At 45.0% G+C, this 25,778-nt stretch overlaps 1 protein-coding gene across 1 annotated transcript in view; it reads left to right on the forward strand.

The window, feature by feature from the left end:
- LOC309551334 (anosmin-1-like) overlaps positions 1-25,778 on the forward strand; it is a gene marked incomplete at its 5' end in the record, with an annotated part of 67,135 nt that overhangs the window by 31,038 nt on the left and 10,319 nt on the right. The window contains 2 exons of the mRNA XM_082251883.1: positions 704-798; positions 20,598-20,766. Coding sequence (XP_082108009.1) covers positions 704-798; positions 20,598-20,766 — 264 coding nt within the window. The remainder of the gene's footprint in view (positions 1-703; positions 799-20,597; positions 20,767-25,778) is intronic.

Consider the following 25,778-nt stretch of genomic DNA (forward strand, 5'->3'; position numbering starts at 1 on the left):
CATCCAGAACACAGAGGGTATCTTGCCTGGCACTGCCACCATTTATAGAACGCCTTGTATTTTTTTTTCAGTAAATAAAAAATGTTCTCTGCTGTGGTGGAGATTGTGATGTCACAACCTCTTCTTACCACCTCATCCAATAGGGAATCATTCAAAAGATACAAGGATTTCTATTACTGTCGGTGGTTCCAAGCACTCTACTCCCTGTGTTCTGTGCGCAGAGGGGAAGTTGCTCGCACAGAGTCTGAGCGAGCCCTGGAAGCTTGCAGCTATCACTGTAGTAACTCTGACTTCTTTAGTGATTTTCAGCTTCCCCAACAGACCATCAAGCATGACATATGCATATCTACATTGTGCCAAGGTTGACAATTGTACTGTATGTATACAATACACATCATTCCTGAAAGTCAGTACACTCACATATATATTAAATATATTTCCTTTTTCTTCTTGTGGTTACATTTTTATGCTTCAAAATTTTGACTAGGTCATGAAAGTATGGGATTAATGAAATTGGCTGATATCACACATTATTATGTTGTTGTTGTGGACATTGCCATGCAAACAACCCCTTGATCTAAGGTACAAAAACCTTATTTTTAAAAATGACCGTGTCAGCTTGCTATGTGAAATACTGGGTTGTGAAGACAGCAAGCATTCTGTAATGATAATTAATCAAAAACATATATGTTTATGTCCACAGAAAACCAAGTGGAATTCAAAACATATTTGATAAAATGGAAACCAGTGTCATGTGAGAATAATAAAAATGTTCCTGAAGGAAAAGCAACTGTTCAGGTGAGACGTCAGTGTAGGGTATAGGAAACCTATTATAGTCCTGTCGCCTCAGGAAAACGTGGAATATATGATTGCATCTTCGCATAAAAGGGTGGTATGTACCTCAAAGGCCTCTTTCATATGGGCCAGATCTGTTTTTTCTCAGCAGGGGATCCATCCACAGAGCAGAGCGGCCAGATGACAGGTCCGTGTCCACTCTGCTCTATGGGCAGTCTGATCCTACCAGACCGAGGGAACAGATCCCCTTCCGTTTGTTTTTCCCGGATCGTAGCTGGGTGTAAATGGTTCTAAAGGCATAATGTTTTTTATCCTAATGCATTCTATGCCCCATCTCGATCCAGAAATTTTGCACAAGAGCATATGGCTATATGGGGATCTCCCTGCTTATTGGCTGAGACAGCAGCAGGCACCAAGGCAATGTCATTCAAAGTCAGTGAGCTAATGAGGAGAGAGAGAGGGGGTGAGGCCGAGCTTCGGGTCCATGTCTCAATGTATACACAGAGCAGCGGCTCGGCTCAGGTGCCCCTATAGCAAGCAGCTTGCTGTGGGGGCACTCGACAGGCGAGATGAGGCCAAGAGTGCCAGTGAGGGACACTAGAAAAGGAAGATCTGGGCTGCTCTGTGCAAAACCACTGTACAGGGCAGGTAAGTATAACATGTTTGTTATTTTTAAGCCAAAAAAAAAACCTGACTTTAATATCACTTTAAAGCCCAACTTCGGGAAAGTTTACCATTGTCCCTTGCAGTGGGGCAGCACTGGGGTTAATTGTTTGCTTTGTCTTGGGGAGAGGAGTAACACTTTTACTTACTGATCCCCGACTGCTCTGGCATATAGTGCTTCCTCTTGCTCTGGCAGCAGACTGTCTTACAGCACCCTCATGTCCAGTGAAGGACTATGGACCCTGCTTTGGTCTTGATGCCATCAGCACCCTAGATCGGTAGAGCATGGGGAAGAAAATGCTGTGGTGAGTAAGTTTTCTCTTACTGTTCCCCAGGATCTTATTATTTCCCTAGATCTAAATGAGCAATTACCCCTTGCAGTTTAGACTAGATGTAGTTTTAGGCTAATGAATGCTGACTATTCCCTTCTAGTCTGAGTGCTCTTGCGCAGAGAATTACAGAGAACAATATCTGAATTGAATTTAAAAATACTGTTTCCTAGGCCCTACCTCACGTCAGCACACAATAGGTCAAGGCCTCCTCTGGAACCCACGGGACCACCTCTTCCTAGCTAAATAAAATATAGCCCCTCCCCCACTGAAGTGTTCATTTTTTGGTCATGTTCCAGGCCATCTGTTGATTACAGTTGGTAAGAACTTTAGTTGCTGCAAGTATATTCCCCCTACCGTACCGCCCCTCCATGTTCAGCCTCTCATGGAGTTAGAAGACCCTGAATGTTGGATGGTAAACCCTCCTGAAACAGGTTGCCCTGTGTACCGGGCCATGGGCAATGTTGCTTAAACAGCTCCAATATTCTACAGGTGTGGTATTAGTAAGCTCTGAAAAGTCACCAATGGCCTTTCCCTTTGTTTTTTTCCTGTCTTGTATAGGCAGCAAACCGCATCGCTCTCCTAGCTTTGTTTTCAGTCTGACAGTGGCGGTGGATGATGTCACAGAGGGCAGGCAGATGGGGCGGAGCAGAGTAGGGCCTGCCAGAAACAGCAGTTTAACCACTTAAGGACCAGAAGGTTTTACCCCCTTAATGACCAGGCCATTTTTTGTAATTTGGCACTGCGTGAATTTAACTGGTAATTGCGCAGTCATACAATGCTGTACCCAAACAAAATTTATGTTCTTTTTTTTTACCACAAATAGAGCTTTCTTTTGGTGGTATTTTATCACCTCTGCGGTTTTTATTATTTGCTGCGATATAAACAAAAAAAAGAAGGAATATTTTGAAAAAAAATTACATTTTCTACTTTTTCTTAAAAAAATACCCAATAAACTCAATTTTTGTCATACATTTAGGCAAAAAAGTATTTAGCTACATGTCTGATAAAAAAAAAAAAAAAATATCAATAAAAATCTCAATAAGCGTATATTTATTGGTTTGTGCAAAAGTTATAGCGTCTACAAACTATGGTGTATATATTGGAATTTATGCAACTTATACTTTCTGACTGACTTTCTCTAATTTCTTGAAGTGCTAAAACGGCAGGGCAGTACAAAACCCCACCCCAAATTACCCCTTTTTGGAAAGTAGACACCCCCAAGGAATTTTCTGTAAGGCACGTTGAGTCCATTGAATATTATTTTTTTTCTGTCACAGGTGTTTTGAAAAATAACCCCCCCAAATTACCCCTTTTCGGAAAGTAGACACTTTAAGCTAATTGCTGAGAGGCATGTTGAGCCCATGGAATATTTTATATTTTGCCACAAATTTTGGGCTGTAATTCCATATATACCCATGGCATGTGTGATGAATAATGGGATTTTTGTACTTACTGTTAAAATCTCTTTCTCTGGGTTCATCGACAGACACAGCTCTCCATAAATCATAACTACTGGGTTATATTGCTTCCTCCAGTAGTAGGACTAGACCGAACAAAAAAAACCTGGCTACGGCCCATGGGCCATCCTCAGCTTGGTATATAACCCCCCTCACTGCTCTAGGTAATCAGTTTACAGTAGTAGCAAGCAGTATTAGAAGTATCAGAACTCCAATAGAGGGGTGGGTGCTGTGTTCTCGATGAACTCAGAGAAATGTATTTTACGGTAAGTACAAAAATCCCATTTTCTCTTTCGTTCATCGAAGGACACAGCGCTCCATAAATCATAACTACTGGGACATCCAAAAGTAGTGCCAAAAGGAAAATGAGGGGTGGGGAAAATAACCCAAGGCTAAACATAAGAGCCCTTAACCAGGACACAGGAACCTTAACCGGGGGTCACAGGAGCCCCATCTGAAAAATAAAACTTTTAAGAAAAACACCCCTCAAGAGGGAACAGCCCCTTTGAAACAGCAGCCTGCAAAACTTTGCGTCCACAGATGCCAAAGTATCTACCTTATAGAATTTTGTGTAGGTATGCCCTGACGGCCAAGTGACTGTCTTGCAAACTTGCGATAATGATGCCTGATGACGGAAGGCCCATGGAGCACTCAGCGCCCGATTAGAATGCGCCGTGACAGGGAAAGGTGGAACCTGACCTTTAATGGAATAGGCCTGAGTCACCTTCTGTTTGATCCATCTGGAGATGGTAGCCGAAGAAGCGGCCAGCCCTTTTCTTGGTTCGTCCGTAACCACAAAAAGCGAGTCTAACCTCAGTAGCTGCTAGATACACCAAAATTGCACGAACCACAGCCAAGGTATGCAAAGCAAATTTCTTGGGATGAGTCGGCTTGGGACACAAAGAAGGCAACACAATGTCCTCATTCAAATGGAAGTCAGAGACAACTTTGGGCAGAAATGATGGATAGGGACAAAGAACCACTTTATCCCTATGGACCACTAAATAGGAACTGCGACAGGATAATGCTGCCAATTCCAATACCCTACGGGCCGAGGTAAAAGCCATCAAGAATGTCACCTTCTGGGATAACGTAGGCAAGGGAATCTCCAGAATATTCTCAAATGGAGGTTTCTGGAAAACAGAAAGTACTAAATTTAAATCCCATGGCAGCAAAAGAGACCGTACAGGTGGAGCCACATGTCAAATTCCCTGAATGAAGGTATGAACTAAAGAGTGCATGGCTAGGGGTCGCTGAAAGAAGATTGCCAGGGCAGGCACCTGCCCTTTGATGGTACTCAAGGCCAACTTCTGATCAACGCCCTGTTGAAGAAAGGTTAAGATCTGAGTCACAGAAAAGGATTGAGGATGAGGGCCAATCGACTCACACCAAGAAATTTATGCTTTCCACGTACAATAGTATATCGTGCTGGAAGACGACTTCCTTGCTTTCACCATAGTAGGAATCACTAATCCAGACAGACCTCTATCCCTCAGTACCTGGCTTTCAATAGCTAAGCCATTAAAACTAGCCACTGTAAAGGATGGTAGATCAGTCCTTGGGACAACTGGTCATCTCTGGGAGGAAGCCCCGAATGGACGTTTATGGCCACCAGACTGATTGGAAGATCCCCCTCCCTTGATTCCTCGCAGGAATTGCGGAAGACGCCCGAGCCGAGGATTATACTGACCTTACCGTGACCCTGCCTGCGGCCTCTGCCAGGGGAGCTTGTGATCTTGCCACAAACCTCGGTATCCTCCTGTGGAAACGAACCTGCTAAAGGAGATGCAAGTAGGACTGTGCAAACAGAGCTGTCTTGAAGGTGGATACCACCAGACTTAGAACCTGTATGCAAAATGGGAGAGGGAACTATCTGAGTTACAACATCCGGTGAATCATGGCCTGTGGTTCCTGAAGTTTGTCCAGAGGAAGAACAACCCTAGTCAGAATTAGAATCAGACCTAGGTAAATCAATTTCCTGGACAGGGATAGGGGGGATCTTAGGTAGTTTAGAAATCACCTGAACATTTGCAGGAATGAAATCTGCACAGGACCTAAAAAAACTGAAAAGGACAAGCTTTGTCGCCCTTTCTGGGTACCCCTAAAATAATAATTTTGTGGATCCCCTTAACGCTTATGAAGGAGGTCCACAAGGCCGGAAACCAGCAAAGATGTCCCCCCACCCCAAAAAAGGGTGAGGGCAGATCTTCATGCTAAAGGGGTCTTGTCTTTGTTCCGGAGAAGCTAGCTCTAGGCTTACCAGAACAAGGATGCTTGGAACCTCCCGGGGAAGATTTGAAAGTTTTTTTTCCCTTATTCTCCATCCCAGAAGCACAAAATAATTTTCTTGCTGTGAAGGAGGGCCCCCATCTGCGACGAGGCTCCTTCCCTTTCCTAGACTATGGCAGGAAGGTACTCTTCCCCCCGTGATACCCTTAATGATGTCATCCAGGGTAGCCCCAAAAAGGTGATCACCTTGAAAGGGCCGATCAATGAGAGCTTTCTTTGTGGCTTGGTCTACGGACCAATTCTTATGCCACAGCACAGGCCTTATCACCACCACTGAAACAGAAAGTTTGGACAGCACAGGAGCTGTATCCAAACCTGAATCACAAATAAACTGCAGCCCATGGACCACCTGGTCCGCTAAATCAACATAAGCAGCGGGGACCTGCTTACACCCCAGGCTCTGGCGCAAAAGTTTGGCCCATTCAGTTAGGGTCTGAGACACCAGGGCTGAGGCAAAGACTGGCCACAATGTTGAACAATCCATAGAAAAACATGCTGTGTGCCACAGCCTCTGCTTTCCTGTCAGCCGAGTCCTTATAGGACAGGGATTCCTCTACTGGGATCATGGTAGCTTTGTTCAATCTGGAAACAGGAGGGTCCACCACTGGTGGACTAGTCTACTTTTTTAAAAGTGACTCCTCAAAATGGTAACTTACAGAAAAATGTTTGGGGACCACAAAGGGTAATTTTGGTTGTTCCCATTCCTTACAGGAAAACCTGTCAAAATAAGGCACATAAGGAAGCACTTTTGGAGTGCGGAGTGACTTATGCGTACCAAACGACACAGCCACATCCTTGGCTACATCAGCCGCATCCTCTATTTTTAAAGTCTCACGCACTACAGTGATAAGTGCATCCACCAGCCCTTTTTAATTCGCTGCTGGATCTGGGGGTGTGATATTAAGCCCCCCTGGACGGGCCGCATCAGGCTCAGAATCAGATGAGACAGACTGAACAGGGAAAGGTGGGGGATGCTTCCTCCTGGGCCTTTGCCCACACGCCACTTCCACCCAGGACATTAACCACTTAAGCCCTGGAAGATTTTACCCCCTTCCTGACCAGGGCCTATTTTGCGATTCGGCACTGCGTAATTTTAACGGACAGTTGCGCGGTCATGCGACGCTGTACCCAAATGAAATTGACGTCCTTTTTTTCCCCACAAACAGAGCTTTCTTTTGGTGGTATTTGATCACCTGTGCGATTTTTTAATCATGCACTATAAACAAAAAAATAGCGACAATTTTGCAAAAATAACAATATTTTTCACATTTTTTATATGAAGTTCCCAAAAAAAATGTAAAAATCAAAATTTTTTAACATTTTAGGCCAATTTGTTTTCTGCTACATATGTTTGGTAAAAGAAATCACAAAAAGTGTATTTTGATTGGTTTACGCAAAAGTTATTGCGTTTACTAACTAAGGGAAAGATTTTTGTCATTTTTATTGTTTTTTTTTTTAATGAGTAATGGCGGCGATCTGCAATTTTTTTTGCGGGACTGCGACATTGCGGCGGACATTTAGGACCCTTGACTGACATTTGACACTTTTGGGGTTGCCAATGACATTACTACAGTAATCAGTGCTATACATATGCACTGTTACTGTAAAAATGACACTGGCAGTGAAGGGGTTAACTTTATTTGAGAGGGAGGGGTTATGTGTGTCCCTAGGGGCGTGTTTCTTACTGTGATTGGATATGGCTAGTGGTGTAACAGCACAGATCAACGGTCCTATATAGCAGGACCGTATGATCTGTGCTGTTACACAGGGGAGAATGACAGGCGGCTTTGTTTACATTAGCCACCTGCCTTTCTCCCTCTGTAACCGACGATCGCGAGTGACCGGCGGACATCAGGTCCGCCGGTCACTCTCGCGGGGGGGTCTGTGAGCAAGCGGGAGCGCGCCTCCAGCGGCGCGCACTCGCTCCCTAGACCCTCACAGGCTAGCGACATAGACCTAAATCGTCGTTAGGCAGTCTGCAAGTGGTTAAGGACTGCAGGACCACCATCAGTGCAACCATGGGAAGCTAAGGTTCCGAGAGACCTGCCACCTCCATGAGGGGGGTCAGTGGGGGAGATGTGATCCTGAGGCTCCAAAAGAAAAGGAAGACCTTGCAGTACAAAAAGGATCTTTTGGCACCACTAAAGGATCCCCTGACACCCAGGGTACCTACCAGCAGAGAGCAAGATAATAGGGACCCCCAAGGACTCACCCTACCGATCTGAGGAGCACCAAGAATTCAGCCCCAGCATCACTATGGACACCATCCCTGGTCATATGTCCCAGGCACAGGAAGAGCAAACTGAGGAGGAAGAAGAAGAGGAGGAGCTTCAGCATCCCCACAAGGCTTCAGTCGTCTCCAGCGTCTCTTGGACCAAGGAAAAATGGCCACGTGATATCATCGGACTACACAAACATGGCCGCCAGCCGGAGACCAGCCAGACTAAGACAAAATGGCCCCGTGACATCATCAGGCTACACAAACATGGTCGCCAACCAGGGACCAGCCAGCCTAAAGGGAAAATGGCCCCCATGACATCATCAGGCTACACAAACATGGCCGCCAACCGGAGACCAGTCAGACTAAGGGAAAATGGCCCCGTGACATCATCGGGCTACACAAACATGGCAGCCAACCGGAGACAGGCCAGACTAAGGGAAATGGCCACCATTAGCTACAGTATGCTGCAAGGATCTTCCCTGTGTCCTCTGCAATGCTGGACCCTCTGCATGGGAACCCCAATCTGAGGGTAGGACAAAAAAAAAAAATGTGTCCACCATTTCAATGGGTGCCACAATAGGGACAAAACAGCCATGCGGGTTCAAGTCATTGAATAGGTCAGGACACCTAGGCGAGGGGGCGATGCTTTTCGATCCCTTTGAGGTAAGGAAGTATTTTGGATCTTCCATTTGCAGAGTCGCATCCCGCTCGGACTTAACTTCGAGTGGGATGTTAGCCATTTTTATGAGTAAATTTAGTGGTTTCCTTTCCCCCACTATTTTGGGATCCAGGTACTTTTTTAGATCTGATAACATATCCAGTCATGTGTTGTGGTAGTCCCCCTCTTCGTTTCCCCCCCCCCTCCCCCCTCACCTCTTTCCCTCCCCCTTCCCCCTCCCCCATCCTCCCTTCCTTTTTACTCTTTTCACATTGCTCTATGCCATGTACTTTTACAATATCTATGTTCCCATATTTATGATCATGCTGGTGTTCCGATATCCACATACATTTCTGTATGGGCACATTTCCACAAAAAAACTTTTTGTGTATATTTTACATTATGATTTAATTTTCCTTTTGGTTGGATTACATGTGTCCGCATGGTTAATATGTTGGGGATAGTTTCCTTGTAATGTATAAATGGATGCATGAGTTCATGCATCCTTCTGTGGTGATAGTACACCATATGGAAAACACAATGATTTTATGTGCCTATTTTTGTATATTTATATACGAAGTGTATTCAGGTGTGTGCGGGTGTATACCGGCATACAGGTGCATACACATACTATACAAAGGTTCTTATATTTGCTATAGTCATTTTTCTTCTCTGTTTGTTACGTTGTATGTATTCACATTTTTTCCAATCATTTTCATCGGTATTTTTTAGACGTTTTTTTGAACGTTTTTTGAACGTTTTTCTATGTGATTGTTGGTCCATGTCTTTGTGTGTATGGGTGAGTTCACGGTATACACAAAGGGTTGGACCTTCAGCTTGATTTTTATATTCAAATCACCACTGAGATGCTCTTTGGGGCTGAGGCTAGGTGATTAATTGAGTTGTGCACAACTGCTTATCGTCACCGCCCCCGGTACACCTGTTTTCATTGGGGCGGTCTATTTAAGATCTATAGTCAGCTACTGTCATTGTAACGATTAAGCACAAGATGTATGTGTGAAACGCGTCTACGAGACTTTATGTTGGTGTCTTTGGTGTCATCACTTGCAACATTTTGGAATTAAAGGTATTTGAAACTTATTGGAATCCCCGGATGTGCGGCTATTTCTTTTTCTAGAAGTGTTCCCATGGAGGCGGGCCGGGGCCAGCACTCTATGGGATATCCTATCTCCTGGCAATTACTACACACTATACACCTGGAGCAGCGTTTTCCTTTCTTCATTAGCTACAGTATACCTGCAAGGATCTTCCCTGTGTCCTCTGCAATGCTGGACCCTCTGCATGGGAACCCCAACCTGAGGGTAGAACACACATTAGGGGAAGCTCCGCTGCGCACTCTGCACCGGTCTCTGCACTGGGACCCCCCTGCACTATACCCACACTGCAAACAGTGGGGTATGCATCTAAGGGTCTCCTACACTGGGACTCTCCAGTCTACCAGGGCAGGACACACTATCCCATGACCCTTACAGAGTGGGGATAGTGGGGGAGACCCCAGGGGTTCCCGCTGCATCCTCTGCCCTGGGACCCCCCACCAGACTCCAGGTCCACACAGGGGGAAAGGGAGTGGGGGAATCCCAGCTCACTGAGGGATTTTAAGAATGGGAGGAGGGAACCTGCAGGCAGGTCCGACCGTCCCTGGAGGTTACCCGTGCCCACCCCAAAAAAAACGCCAAAAGGGGAGAGGGGGGACTGTACTTACCTTTCCAGACACAATCCTCACCACCGAAGTAGGGGAGCTGTCAGCCAAGGGACCGCTGCAACTCAGACCCAGGCCCGGTCGTATGCAACCTTGCGAGACGTTTAAATCATGGGCCAGCCTCTGTCTGTGAGGCTATGTCGCGGCCGACCTAGCCTGTAGCTGGGATCTGCATGTGCTCACTGGCTGCGCTGGGGGGACCACTTGATCTAGATTATCCAGCCCGTTGCCCAGCCCGGCAATTGATTGTAGATCTCCCGAGAGAAAAAACAAAAAATATGTAAGGAAGAAGAAAAAAATTGCTAGGACCAGGGATCCCAGCCAGGAGCCTAGGTCCTTACTAATGACTAGACAGATTAATTACCTAGAGCAAAAAGGGGGGGACGGCCCATGGGCATAGCCAGGGGTTTTTCTTTCTGCCTAGTCCTACTCCTGGAGGAGGCAATATAACCCAGTAGTTATGATTTATGGAGCACTGTGTCTGTCGATTAACAAAAGAGAAATATCATTTAGTAACAACTTTGTTTAAAAAAAAAAAGAAAAAAATTGTCATTTTCCAAAACTTGTGGCAAAATATAAAATATTCCATGGACTCAAAAATGCTTCTCAGCAAATAGCTTGGAGTGTCTACTTTCCAAAAAGCGGCCTAATATTAGAAGCTTATGCCACACATCACCCTCTCTTCTGACCACTTGAAGACCAAGCCTTTTCTGACACTTTTTGTTTACATGAAAAAATATATATTTTTTTCATAGAAAATGTCTTTAAACCCCCAAACATTATATATATTTTTTAAATCAGAGGCCCTACAGAACAAAATGATGGGTGTTGCAATTTTTTTTTGTCACACGGTATTTGCGCACAGATTTTCCAAACGCTTTATTTTGGGAAAAAAACACTTTTTTTAAATTTAATGCACAAATACACTATTTATTGCCCAATTGTTTGGTAAAATATAAAAAATTATCTTATGCCAAGTACAGAGATAACAAACATGACATGCTTTAAAATTGTGCACGCCCGTGCAGCGGCGACAAACTACATACATTTTTAAAAGCATTTACATGTTACCACTTTAGATTTACAGAGGGGGTCTACTACAAGAATTACTGCCCTCGATCTGACACTTGCGGCGAGACCTCACATGCATGGTGCAATTGCTGTTTACATATGACACCAGAACTATGCTTGCGTTGGCCTTTGCATGCAAACACGGGGGGACAGGGGTGCTTGAATTATTTTTTTTTCAATTATTTATTTTGCTTTTTTATATTATTTTGACACCTTCCCTTTCATATTTTTTTTTTCATCATTTTGTTTGTTATCACAGGGAATTTAGATATCCACTATGATAGCAATAAGTAGTGACAGGTACTCTTTTTTGAAAAAATTGTGGTCTATTAGACTCCTCTGCCCTTAAAGCATCTGACCACTGGTGTGATAAGAGGCTTTCCCAATGGCGCTGATTATATCTGGCGAAACCGAAGTCATTAAAAGCTTGTAGCTTCCGATATCTTCGGCCATAGAGACAATAGGAGCCATTCTGGTCTCCAATCAGCTCTATGGTCAGCTGATGGAACCACTGGCTGTAGTCTTGGGTTACCCGGAGGGACAGGAGAGCTCGAGAAAACCGTGGAAGGCGGTGGGGGGGGGGGGGAGTCCCCTCCCACTGCTTGTAAAAGCAGGGTAGTGCCTAATTAGCCACTAGGATTGCTTTTACATGAAAACAGACCGCTGGATGTAAAAAACAATACCAAAATGATGCCTAAATCAGCAGGCATCATCCTGGTATGACCACTCAAAGTCCAGCAATGTACTAGTATGTTGCTGGTCCTTGCTGCATGAAAAAAGATAACCTAACTGATTCCTCCAATCACGTCGATAAATGTGATGTGGATGAAGAAATCTCTGCCAGAAAATTTGTGGTATGCCCACCATTAGACCTCCCAGCATCCACCCACTTCTAATGATGGGCATACATGCAATGTTTTTTTTTTTTTTTTCGTTCAGTCCATGGGCTGAGCGAAAAAAAAGAACATAGATTCCTCCATTTGATCTATGTAGATGAAAAAAATCTCTGCCAAGAAAAGTGTTAAAAAATATATGGCGAAGCATTGGGGAGATCCGCCCTCGGTATCCACCACATCCCCTATGCTTCGCATATATATGCTCTTTTTTTTAACTGCGGTGGTGAAATCACCTCCTAGAGCGCTGCAATCATTGATTTATGTACATGCTGAGAGCAAACGCTGTTGCTGTCAGAATAAACAAATCAGTGCTGCAGCTGATGGGCGTACCTGCAAAGCAAACAATGGTTAACAATAAAACACAGTAACCAGAAAACATTACAATATAATAGTATTCATTGCTGTAAAACAATAGAATGGTGGTATCTGCAAAGTAAAAGATGGTTAACAGTGAAAAACACAGCAACAATAAAACATTACATTATAATAGCATACAGTACAGTAAAACAATAGAATGGTGGTGTAAGGAACGCACGGTGACATCAAGGGGGGCATACGAGAACGTGCATGTGCAAATTCACTCATTCCCATTTAATGGCAAACTTGCGTTCGCCAATGCGCATGCGCGTACGCGAACGCGTGCACGCAATAGCGTCACAATTTCGTGCCATACGTGGCCTATATAAAGGTGACTGACACACTTGTTCATTCCTTGCTGTCTTGTCTTAAGCTTTACCTGTACTCCTGATCCTGAACCTGCTGTATCCTGTTGACTTCCTGATTGACCTCCCGGCTTGTCCACTACTTCGTCTCCTTGCTGCCAGCCCTGACCTTGGCTCGTTCCTGTGACCACTCTCCTGCCTTATCCTTGTCTCTTGTCAGCTTATCTGCTTCCGGTTCTGGACTTGTTCACCTCCTGGTGGGGCGACCCTGAGGACCGTGACCTGGTGTTCAGCACGCAGCAAAATCCATCCTCACCATCATAGGCTCTGGTGAAGACCTGCTGTCACTTAGCCTCCGCACCTCGGGCTAGCCCATGTCTACCCCCAGAGTGACTCATCCGTGTTCCTGTTTTACGGGATTCCGCTAGGCGACCTCTGCACGTCAGGCTCAGCCACCCGCACCATTACAATACAAGACAGCCATGTTGGAGATTGCAAGAGGGGCCTCTCCTTTGGATGAGATCTGCCAGCACTTGGCGGCATTGTCTCAAACCGTCATGTCACTCCAGGATGGCTATGTGCACTTGGAGGAACGGTTGCACTCTGTGACTAACCCTGGGAACCCTCCTGTTTCTTCAGTGCCCTCAAGTTCCACGTCACCAACAGGTTCTGCCTCTGGGCCCACAGTGGCGATGCTACCACCTGAACCCAGGGTTCCTACACCAGAACAATTTTCGGGAGATCGGGGCAAATTTAGGGCATTCCGTAACCCATACAAACTTTATTTCTCACTGCAGCCCCGGACTTTCTCCTTGGAAGCTACCAAGGTTGGATTTGTCATCTCCCTACTCTTATATGAACCCCAGTCCTGGGCACATCAACTTCTTGAAGAGCGCAGCCCACATCTAGACACCTTGACTTCCTTTTTTGGTGCCATGGCTCAGTTATATGATGATCCACAGCATACTTCCACAGCAGAAGCCGCTCTTCATGCACTCCAGCAAGGCCGCAGAGCAGTAGAGGAGTATGTCACAGATTTCAGACAGTGGAGCACTGATACAGCGCTACGTCACCAGTTTCGCTGAGGCCTATCTGAGGGTCTGAAGGATGAGTTAGCTTGAGTTGGCGTTCTAGACTCCCTAGAGGCATTGATTTCACTGACTATCCAGATAGATCGCCGGCTTCGAGAGTGCCGTGCGGAAAGGTCTGCCCAGCACCCCTGCCCGGTCTGGATGATGCCCCGGTTCGCAACTCCGGCTCACGTCACTTCCACCAGGCCCATTCCGGCCAACCCGGCTCCTGCTAACTTCACACCAGATGCCCTAGAACCCATGCAGCTTGGAGTTATGCGGTCTACTCTAACCGCTGTAGAACGGCACCGCCGGCAACAGAATAGCCTCTGCCTATACTGTGGTGAAGCCGGCTATTACGTACATTCTTGCCCAGCAAAATTACTTAAGTTTCTCTCCATCTCTCCTTCAAGTTATCCAGCATCCGCTGCCAGTGCTTCTCACTTAGCTCTCCCTGTATCGTTTCAGCTCCCGGGAGGTACAATACCAGTCACCGCAATTATTGATTCTGGAGCGTGCAGCTGTTTCATTGATCTCACCATCAAACAACACATCCCTCTTCAAACCAAGACTCAAGGACTTTCCATTTTTTCTTGCAGATGGGTCTTATATTAAGTCTGGACCTGTGACTCAGGAGACCCCTCCACTTCCTATGGTCACTTCTTCAGGCCACAAAGAGCTACTAAGCCTGGATGCTTTTGCTTCTCCTTTATTTCCGGTCATCCTGAGATTGCCATGGCTGCAGGCCCACAACCCGAAAAGCGATTGGATGTCAGGAACTATAAAGTTTCAGTCTGATTACTGCTTAAATTCCTGTTTACCGGTCTCTCAGCCCTTCCAGTACCCTATTCTGTTTGGACTCTGACACAGATCTGCTTTCTGCTGTGCCTAAGCCTTATCACGGCTACCTGGATGTTTTTAGGAAACGGGGGGCCGAGACTCTTCCTCCTCATCGTACATACAACTGCCCGATTGAGCTACTTCCTGGGGCCAAGATTCTATTTGGTCGGATCTTCCCTTTATCAGAATGGGAATTAGAGGCTCTGAAAGAATACATGGACAAAAATCTAAAGAAGGGGTTCATTCGTCCAACTACATCCCCAGCAGGGGCAGGAATCTTCTTCGTGGAGAAAAAGGACCACTTTCTCCGCCCTTGTGTGGACTACCGGGAACTAAATAAAATCACGGTCAAGAACCGTTACCCTCTTCCCCTGGTACCAGAACTTTTCCAAAGACTGAGATCAGCCTCCATTTTCACAAAGTTAGACTTACGTGGGGCATATAATTTGATCTGTATTCGTGAGGGGGATGAGTGGAAAACAGCGTTTTGCACCAGGTTTGGACATTCTGAATATCTGGTGATGCCCTTCGGCCTTTGCCACGCCCCTGCAACCTTTCAACATTTTGTAAATTATATTTTCAGAGACTGGTTAGATATCTTTGTTATCGTCTTACCTGGATGATATCTTGATTTTCTCTGCATCCCTGGACCAACATCGGGGACATGCCAAAAACGTCCTCGGCCGACTCCGCCAACACAGACTATATGCCAAACCTGAGAAGTGAGAATTTGAACGCCAAAGTATTCAGTTCTTAGGCATCATAATTTCCACTGAGGGAATTAAGATGGATCCCCAAAAGGTCTCAGCCATCTTGGACTGGCCACCCCCATCAGACAAGAAGGGGGTCCAGCACTTCGTAGGTTTTGCCAACTTCTTCAGGAGGTTTATTAACCTCCCTGGCGGTCTGATTATGTCCAGATTTCTGTGCTAAAAGCGGTACATTGTTTTGCATGGAAATCTGTTGTTTTACATTTTAAAACTCACCTTCCCCTGCGATCCCCCGCCGTCCTCCCCCCCTATACTCCCACTGTGTGCTCAGCCAATGCTGGCACCTGTCTTACTGTTCCCTTCCCTGCGAGCATTGCGATGCAGGGGGGTGAAACCGGCGGCAATTTAAAAAATTTAAATACACTAAATGACATGATACAAAGCTGTGATCCTAATGGATAACACTGTATCATGCCATTTCACCACAGGATTGCACCTGGTGACTTTTCCAGTGCCCTGCCTGTGCTTTTCCAGTTCTTTGTGCCTGGAAAATTGAGAATGACCATGGCATCCAAAAAGCGTTCTTTTTGCGCAAAAGCGCTTTTAGACAAACTGTAAAACAGCGACAGCGAAACTGAGTTACTTGAAGAACTGAGCGTTAGCGATTCATGGGAAAATTCATCATCAGGTACGGAAAGTGACGACAGAGACGATTCTGATGTCTCTTTCTGGCACATACTGTAGCTCCATTGGAAATTCTGAAGAATCCTTTGATATATTTCCCAAATTCCACAAGCTATGTGCCAGAAAGAGACATCAGAATCGTCGTTGTTGTCACTTTCCTTACCTGATGACGAATTTTCCCACAAATCGCTATCGCTCAGTTCTTCAAGTAACTCCGTTTCGCTGTCGCTGTTTTACAGTTAGTCTAAAATCGCTTTTGCGCAAAAAGTACGCTTTTTGGATGCTATGGTCGTTCAAAATTTTCCAGGCACAAAGCACTGGAAAAGCACAGGCAGGGCACTGGAAAAGTCACCAGATGCAATCCTGTGCTGAAATGGCATGATACAGTGTAATCCGTTAGGATCACAGCTTTGTATCATGTCATTTGTGTATTTACACTTTTGAATTTTCCCGCCGGTTCCACCCCCTGCGTTGCAACACTCGCAGGGAAGGGAACCGAAAGGCAAGTGACGGTTATCGGTCATGCACAGAGCGGGGAGAGAGTGTGAGGACGGCGAGGAATCACAGGAAAGGTGAGTAACATTTTGGGGTAATCCTAAGTGTGGCTCGGGGTTACCACTTTTGATACTGAAAGTTAACCCCAAGCAACACTTGGGAATACCGCCAGGGAGGTTAAGGGATTTTCTGACATTATTTCCCCCATTACACAGCTCACAAAGCGGAATACTCGGTTCAGTTGGTCTCCTGAAGCCCAGACCACCTTTCTAACCTTGAAAAGGCTCTTTACAACTGCTCCCATCCTGAGTCACCCAAATCCTGCCCTTCCTTATCTCCTCAAAGTAGATGCATCAGAAGTGGCCACAGGGGGCAGTTATTTAGCAAAGGCAGGGTATTAAAGATCTCATGCATCCTATAGCCTTCTTCTCTCGTAAACTTTACCCAGCAGAGAGGAACTATGACGTTGGCAATCGAGAACTTCTGGCCATTAAGGAATGGAGGTACTCTTGAGGAATGGAGGTACTTGTTGGAAGGGGCAACACATCCTATCCTCATCTTTACAGGCAAAAATCTTGAGTATTTAAGAGCTGCTAAACGGCTGAGGCCACATCAGGCATGTTGGGCACTGTTCTTCTTGAGATTTTCCTTCCATATTACCTACCAGCCAGGATCTAAAAATGTCAAGCCAAATGCGCTCTCCCGCATGTTTGATGATCCCAAGAAAGTTCCGGTATCTGACACCATCCTGTCTGTAATTTCTTATTATTACAGACCAACCTGATGGCCCATATAAAGCAAGCTTCTGCAAAGAGTCTCTGTCTCCCTGAGGTGTCCCTGGTACCCAGAGATGGGTTATTATGGTTTGAAGACAAGATCTTTGTCCCTGAAGAGGTCCGAGTGACGGTTTTAGGGTTATGCCATGACCACCCTCTGGCGGGCCATTTTGGCCCTCATAAGACCCTGGATCTATTACAACGAACATTTTGGTGGCCAGATCTGGAAAAGAGTTGCAGGGAATACGTGAATTCTTGTACCGTCTGTACCCGGAGCAAGTCTGTGAGAAACAAGGCGTGGGGGCCTGCTCAGGCCACTACCAGTCCCTGACAGGCCTTGGAAGATGGTCGCCACGGACTTCATAGTGGAGCTTCTCCCGTCAGAAGGCTGTTCTGCCATTTTTGTGGTCGTTGACCATCTATATAAGATGGCCCATTTCTTGCCACCCAGGAATACGCCCACGGCCAAGGAGACCGCAGAAGTTTTTATTAAGGAGATTGTTAGGCTTCATGGGGTTCCTGCAAATATTGTTTCGGATAGAGGGGTCCAGTTTACCTTCCGCTTCTGGAAAGCCTTGTGCGATGCGTTGAAGATTGAGCTGTCCTTGTCTTCCGCCTACCATCCCCAGACTAATGGAAAAAACCCAAAAGACAAACCAGACGTTGGAACAGTATATCCATTGTTTCACCACATTTGTCCAGGATGACTGGGTGGCCCTACTCAGTGATGTATTTAGGTTTTGTGCTGCCCTAGGCCTGACTAAACTTGTGCACCCCCTAATTTAAATAAGACGCACCCCTTCCTGTAAAGGCCACACCTCTTCCTGTTTATGACCCGCCCTGTCATCTGTAACCCACAGACCACAACCACAGTCTATCAGTGCCCATCAGTGTAGCCTCATCAGTTCCCAGAAGGTCAGCCTCAGCAGTGCCCATCATCATACCATCATATCATACCAGGAGCTAGCGGTGTGACCGCTTTATGGGGGTGCCAGACTGATTTGCCTCCTGGACCCTTCCCTCCAGCCCAATTCACCCTATAAGACTGGCACTATACTAAAAGTGTAGCGCAAGCCGGCAGGGACCCTTTTTAGTGGGGGAGCCGGGAGGGGGCTGTTTTTTTCTCATTAATCGTGCAGCTTTTTTGCTGCCCCCCTGCAAAGTGCTGCCCTAGGCCTGGGCCTTGTTGGCCTAGGCCAAGATACAGCACTGGCCCTACTACCATTGGCAGAGTTTGCATACAACAATGCTAAACATTCTGCTACAGGGCAATCTCCGTTCTTCACAAACTATGGTTTCCATCCATCCTTCTTACCTGACATTCCTGTTGAACCCACAGTTCCAGCAGTACAGGATACCATTCGTTTCCCCCATCGCAATTTTAAACTGCTGCAATACGCTATAATAAAGGCACAAGCAGCCTCCAAAAAGATTTTTGACTGGAAGATAGCCCTTCATTCGACTTTACAAGCTAGGCGTGCAGTCAGCAAGTTCTGCAAAGTTTGGGATGAGACATTTTAAATTTTTATTTGGCAGCTTTTATTTGATTGTCAATTTTTTTTCATGTGTTCTCTCCCACCCATTTTTTCGCTTTGTAATTTCCCATTGTGTGCTGACGTGAGGTAGGGTCAGAAAATTATTATCAAATACTTACCGTATTTTTCCTTTCCTAGCCTATCCTCACATCAGCACAGGACTCCTCACTAGTGGCCTGTCGCAGGCTAGGTTATCGAACACTTCAGTGGGGGAGGGGCTGTCTTTTATTTAGCTGGTCCTGTGGGTTCCCGAGGAGGCAATAACCTATTGTGTTCGGATGTGAGGATATAATAATATCTCCAAAATCAGATATTATTTCGGTACCCAAACCTTTTGAAACATTAAAAGGAACATATTGGTACTTCAGATTGCTTGTTATAGCTTCTTCTTTGTAATTGTATTATATTTTATTTAATTTTCTGTTTGCTTATATTACTTTGGAAGTTCTTGGAAAATAATAAAAATTACATAAAAAATGAAAAAAAAGTGCAATGAAAAGATAAGTCTTAACCACTTGCCGACTGCCTAACGACGATTTACGTCGGCAGTCAGCCCCTCACAGGCAAAGTGACGTATATCTACGTCGCTAGCCTGTGAGGGTCTAGGGAGCGAGCGCGCGCGACCCCCCCGCGCGCGTGACTGGCGGACCCAATGTCCGCCGGTCACTCTGCGATCGCCGCTGCAGAGGGAGAAAGTCAGGCGGCTAGTGTAAACAAGCCGCCTGTCATTCTCCCCTGTGTAGAAACAATGATCACACGGTTCTACTATGTAGGACCGTTGATCATTGTTCCTACAGCCCAAGCCACAACCAATCACAGTTAGAATCACGCCCCTAGGGACACACACAGCCCCTCCCTCTCAAAAAAAAGTTAACCCCTTCACTGCCAGTGTAATTTTACAGTAACAGTGCATATGTATAGCACTGATTACTGTAGAAATTTCACTGGTAACCCCAAAAGTGTCAAAAATGTCAGTCAAGGGTCCGATCTGTCCGCCCCAATGTCGCAGTCCCGCAAAAAAAAATCGCAGATCGCCGCCATTACGCGTTAAAAAAAAAAACAACAAAAATGACAAAAATCTTTCCCTTTGTTAGTAAACGCGATAACTTTTGCGCAAACCAATCAAAATACGCTTTTTGAGATTTTTTTTACCAAACATATGTAGCATAAAACAAATTGGCCGAAAATGTTAAAAAATTTTGATTTTTACTTTTTTTTGGGGGGAATTTCATATAAAAAAATGTGAAAAATATTGCTATTTTTGCAAAATTGATGCTCTTTTTTTGTTTATAGCGCATGATCAAAAAATCGCACAGGTGATCAAATACCACCAAAAGAAAGCTCTGTTTGTGGGAAAAAAAGGACATCAAATTCGTTTAGGTACAGCATCGCACGCCCGCGCAATTGTCCGTTAAATTCACGCAGTGCCGAATCGCAAAATACCCCCTGTTCAGGAAGGGGGTAAAATCTTCCAGGGCTTAAGTGGTTAATAATGTATTTATTTTATTTCCAAGTAATAAAAATGCATGTATTGTTCCCAATTGTCTGGGAAATATCTAAAATTGCTTTGTAAACAAAGCCAGTAACTAGCTTTCATACATAATTCACTTGGAAAAAATATATAATGTGTTATACTTTGAGTGAAAACCATCTTTTTTCCTGATGCAAACAATAATCTTATGGAACCTGAGTTAAATGAGGACTTTTGGATTTCTCATTGCAGGGTTCAAACTTTGTAATTTCTGGGCTCCTGTTTGCATGCAAGTACAAAGTAACAGTACGGCCATTCACCCTTCAGCCATCATCAGTCGAAGAGGTGACATTTGTAAAAACACCAAGGTGCAACAACATGAAAGTTAAAAACCTGAAAGATGTACAGTGTCCAAGACAGGGTGAGTGACCATTAAAACAAAGGCAATATCTAAAACATATTGACAGTGTGTTCAATCAATATTAAAACCTGCCAAAAAGGCAACATTTCAAAAGGCATGAAAATACTGTCTGCAATATTATTAATATGCTTAATGAAACATGTTTAGCATGTGTATATATAACAGGTACACTTTTAGTGCTATATTACAATGGCGTTCTGCCACTAGCAACACCTCCCCATTGGCCGATTCACTGATATGCAGCTGCTACTTTAGCTAATTAATATAACTTCATCACTTGCCAAAATGCTTCAGAACCTCTATCGCTAGCGAGAGAGCTGTTCTGAAATACATCTTGCTGGTTTGGGCAGAGACTGAGTCAGGGCCGCTGATAGGGGGGCCACCAGCCCTCTTGCAGGGGGGCCCACACAGAGAGGGGGATTAGTGATGGACAACAAATACAGAAATCTTCCTCCAGCACCTGAATCTGATCTGTCCCTCTCCCTGCTATCAGCTTTTATCTGTTGAGAAAGAGACAGTTGTCCCTCACTAATCCCCCTCCCTATGTGGGCACCCCTCCCAGCACTTATCTCTGCTCAGGAGTTTATTTGTAAATTGTAACTTTGTTTCTCTCTCTCTCTGTCTCTCTGATCACTGAGCTCCAACTGCCCAGCCTGTATATTTTTCTGATCTCATCTTCTTTTTTATTTAACATCGTTTTTTTTTTTTTAGATTTAGCAGTAATTATGCGAGTTATGTTATATTTGTGTCTGCTAATAGTGATTTTGTTGTAATTTTAGCTAAATATATCTTTAATATTTTCTTGGGGGGGCCCTGCCAGGTAGTCTGTATGGGGCCCCGCGATTTCTAACAGCAGCCCTGGACAGAGTGATGCCATAAGGTGAATTGATTTTTACACAATTCGATTGCTGGTTGCCAGTGACAGAGACACTAGTGAACCAAGGCCCTAACACTGCAAAGGTCTTCATATTTAAAGTATATTTCTCTCGCTTAAAGTGGTTGTAAACCTCAGATATGAAATATGAAAAAAGCATATCCATCTATAGCATGAACTTGTCTCAATAAAGAGTACTAAGTGTAATTTCTGTCTCCTGCCCAATTCCTCTGCTATCAGCATGAATCACTTCTGACAAGTTTTCCTGACACCAAGAGAAAAAAGGTGACAGGGGAGGGACCCCTAGCTGACTGACAGCCTCAGTTCTGTTCCTGTGTGAAAAGTGGATTGTGTGTCCCTTCTCTCCAGTCAGCTCTCTTCACTGAGCTCTGCAAAGTGTACCTTCAGCATTCCGCCCCCTTTTTTCTTACATCTCAGGCAAGGTTTATTAATTCTGTACTTTGAACAGCTGTAGAGAAGAGAGGGCTACAGATAAACAGGTACCACATATGTAGGTGTAGTAGGAAAAAAAACATTTAAAAGGGTCACTCCACTATCGTGGGGGGAAAAAATGGCAAAAAAAGAAAAAATAATATAGTGAATACAATTGCAACACAAGTCATATTGTAATTGAATGTTAATAAAAATGACCTTTCCTTTTTAATCTGCAGCCACTGTAATTGTCTGAAAATGCAATGCAATATGGCTACCTGGAGCTGTTCTGTACTCAGAGTGTGTACTGACCAAGCCCCAGAAACATTATTTTCTGCTTGTGTGATTAGCTCACCAATTTTCCCAGTCTGCACTATGATACAAGTCAGATTTCTTGCATCACCTGCAACAAAATTGTAATTTTTGGTGGGATACTCCCAATAGGAACACATTTTAACCACTTCAGCCCCGGAAGGTTTTACCCCCTTAATGACCAGGCCATTTTTTGTGATTTGGCACTGTGTTACTTTAACGGAAAATTGCGCGGTCATATGACGCTGTATCCAAATGCAACTGATGTCCTTTTTTCCCACAAATAGAGCTTTCTTTTGGTGGTATTTGATCACCTCTGCGGTTTTTAGATTTTGCGTTATAAACATATAAAAGAGCGACAATTTTGAAAAAAACGCCATATTTTTTACTTTCTGCTATAAAACATTCCCAATAAAAAATGTTTTAGGCCAATTTGTATTCTGCTAGATATTTTTGGTAAAGAAAATCCCAAAACGCATATTTTAATTGATTTGCACAAAAGTTATAGTGTTTACAAACTACGGGATAGATTTTTGGACTTTTTATTTATTTATTTTTTATTAGTATGGGCTAATTTTTAGCGGGGCTGCGACATTGCAGCGGACAGATCAGACCCCTAACTAACATTTTTGACACTTTTTGGGGAGCAGTGACACTAATACAGTAATCAGTGCTAAATAATATGCACTGTTACTGTATAAATGACACTGGCAGGGAAGGGGTTAATACTGGGGCTGAGCAAAGGGGTTAAATGTATGCCTAATATGCTTACTGACTGTATGGGGGGATGGTTCTGTGACAAGCACAGAGAGATCGTAGTTTTAGCTTAGCTGAAACTGCTGACCTCTGCCTGTCTGACAGAAGATCTGCCTACTTTGTTTACATAAGCAGACGGGTCTTCTCTCGGTTTCTCGGACGATCGCTAGAGGGCAGCGGCAATCGTCGCCGCTCCTCCCATGGCCCACCTCCCGCTGTGTCTAAACGTGCGTGCCACCGAAACCACATGCACTCCAGTCACATAGTACTACGTGACTGGACGCAGCCGAGCTGCCCTGCCACAGTAAAAAGGCTGCGGGCGGTCGACAAGTGGTTAAAGGGATGCAGGCCCAGCAGCTTTCCTCATTAGTGCCCTGCAGCTTCTGCAGCTGGTTGATAATTATGAAACCACTCCCATTAGACTCACTTTCCCACATGGACACAGAAAAACACACAGGGATTTCTTCAGAATATTAAAAGGTAGGAATCTGCAACAAAGTTTGCTAAAATCCTTTCAATGTACAGAGATCACCAAGAAGGGAAATGTTTTTTTCTCAACAAATTGGAGTTATGCTTTAATAGTTATGGGTAGAATTCCTACTCCCTGAAATCTTTTTGAACTGTCCTTTCCTATGTAAACTCAGTGCCCTCTAAAATGATCCTCAGAGACCTCTATGGGCCCATTCACACCATCATGCTATGGTTGGTAATTTTTGTTACATGCGTAGTGCACTGCCAAACGTACTACTTGCGCCTTTTTTGGTGCATTAGGCAGTCTATTTAAAATAAGGGACTGCCTTTAAAGTGATTGTAAAGTCTTGTTTTTTTTTTTTTTAAATAACAAACATGTTATACTTACCTCCCCTGTGCAGTTGGTTTTGCACAGAGCAGCCCGGATTCTCCCCTTCTTGGGTCATTTGTTACTGCTCCTGGCCCCTCCCACCTATCGAGTGCCCCCACAGCAAGCAGCTTGCTATGGGGTCACCTGAGCCAAGCTGCAACTCCATGTGTCCAATCAGCTGCAGCTCCATGTGTCCATTGGGTCACTGCCTTTGATTGACAGCCGCAGGAGCCAATGGCACCATGGCTGTATCTCAGCCAATCAGGAGGAAGAGTCCCAGGATGGCCGAGGGACTCGTGAACATCGCTGGACAGAAAGGGGGCACAATTAAGTATTAGGGGTGCTGGGGGGGATGCTACACACAGAAGACTTTTTATCTTAATGCATAGAATGCATTAAGATAGAAAACCTTGCAGACTTTACAACTCCTTTAACCCAATGCACATTAACACGCAGCATAAAATGTTTTAACGCAAGTATGCTAAAAATGTGAATAACTACTATAGCAGGTTTTCCAGGCATTGGGCCTGATGTGGGTCTGCCAATGTTACCAGTTACCTCTCCAGCCTGTGTGAGCTGCGACCCTGGGTGTGAGAATTGAGATATGGACAACTCCGGCATCTTTGTTTTGTTGTTTTATTGTAATTAAGGGGATGGGAGAAAGGAATGATTGGGATACTCCTTTAGGTTCAACTAAGTACAACTTGGGACTTCTCAGGAAAATATCTGTTAACGCTGTCCTGACGCCAGCCAACGCCAGCCGACGCCAGCAAACGCTCACTGACGCTCAGAACACACTGTGACTTGAAAGAAGTGCTAGATTCTCGACCTGAGTCCAGAAGACCCAGGACTGTAGAACAATGAACTACGAACACTGCTGCACTGCAAAGTCACTAACTTCTTCCTCCAGCCTTGCACTGGCTTGAGGTAGACTGTTGTGGAATCCTGTATGGCTGCAACTCTCAACTAAGACACTGTACACTGTCTCTTCAGGGCCCTCACTGCAGGTGCCCCCTTTTACTCTTCAGGGTCCCCTGACTAGGTACCCCCTCTGTCACTTCAGGGTCCTTAGCCTAGGTACCCCCTTTACAGCTAGCTGATATCTGGATCCTAGAACCTTCACCGGAGTGGTCCCCTCTTAACACTTCAGTCAGACCCCCAGGGGCAATCCTCAGTACTCACGACCTGTGTAGGCTTTCCTGAGACCGGACCCCTCTCGCTCTCCGCTGGTTCTCGGCACACCGCATCCCCCTCAGCTCAACTCAGCACTCTCTGGATTCCCAGGCAGCACGGACCCCCCCCCCCCCCCGCGCATGTGACCGGCACGCAAAATTGACGTTCTTTTTTTGTTTATAGCGCATGATGTCCGCCGGTCACTCTGCGATCGCCGCTGCAGAGGGAGAAAGTCAGGCGGCTAGTGTAAACAAGCCGCATGTCATTCTCCCCTGTGTAGAAACAATGATCACACGGTTCTACTATGTAGGACCGTTGATCATTGTTCCTACAGCCCAAGCCACAGCCAATCACAGTTAGAATCACGCCCCTAGGGACAAACACATGTAGCATAAAACAAATTGGCCGAAAATGTTAAAAAATTTTGATTTTTACTTTTTTTTTTTGGGAATTTCATATAAAAAAATGTGAAAAATATTGCTATTTTTGCAAAATTGACGCTCTTTTTTTGTTTATAGCGCATGATCAAAAAATCGCACAGGTGATCAAATACCACCAAAAGAAAGCTCTGTTTGTGGGGAAAAAAAGGACGTCAAATTCGTTTAGGTACAGCGTCGAACGACC

The sequence above is a fragment of the Pelophylax lessonae genome (genome assembly GCF_965119305.1).
Source record: "Pelophylax lessonae genome assembly, chromosome: 3".
Lineage (NCBI taxonomy): Eukaryota > Metazoa > Chordata > Amphibia > Anura > Ranidae > Pelophylax > Pelophylax lessonae.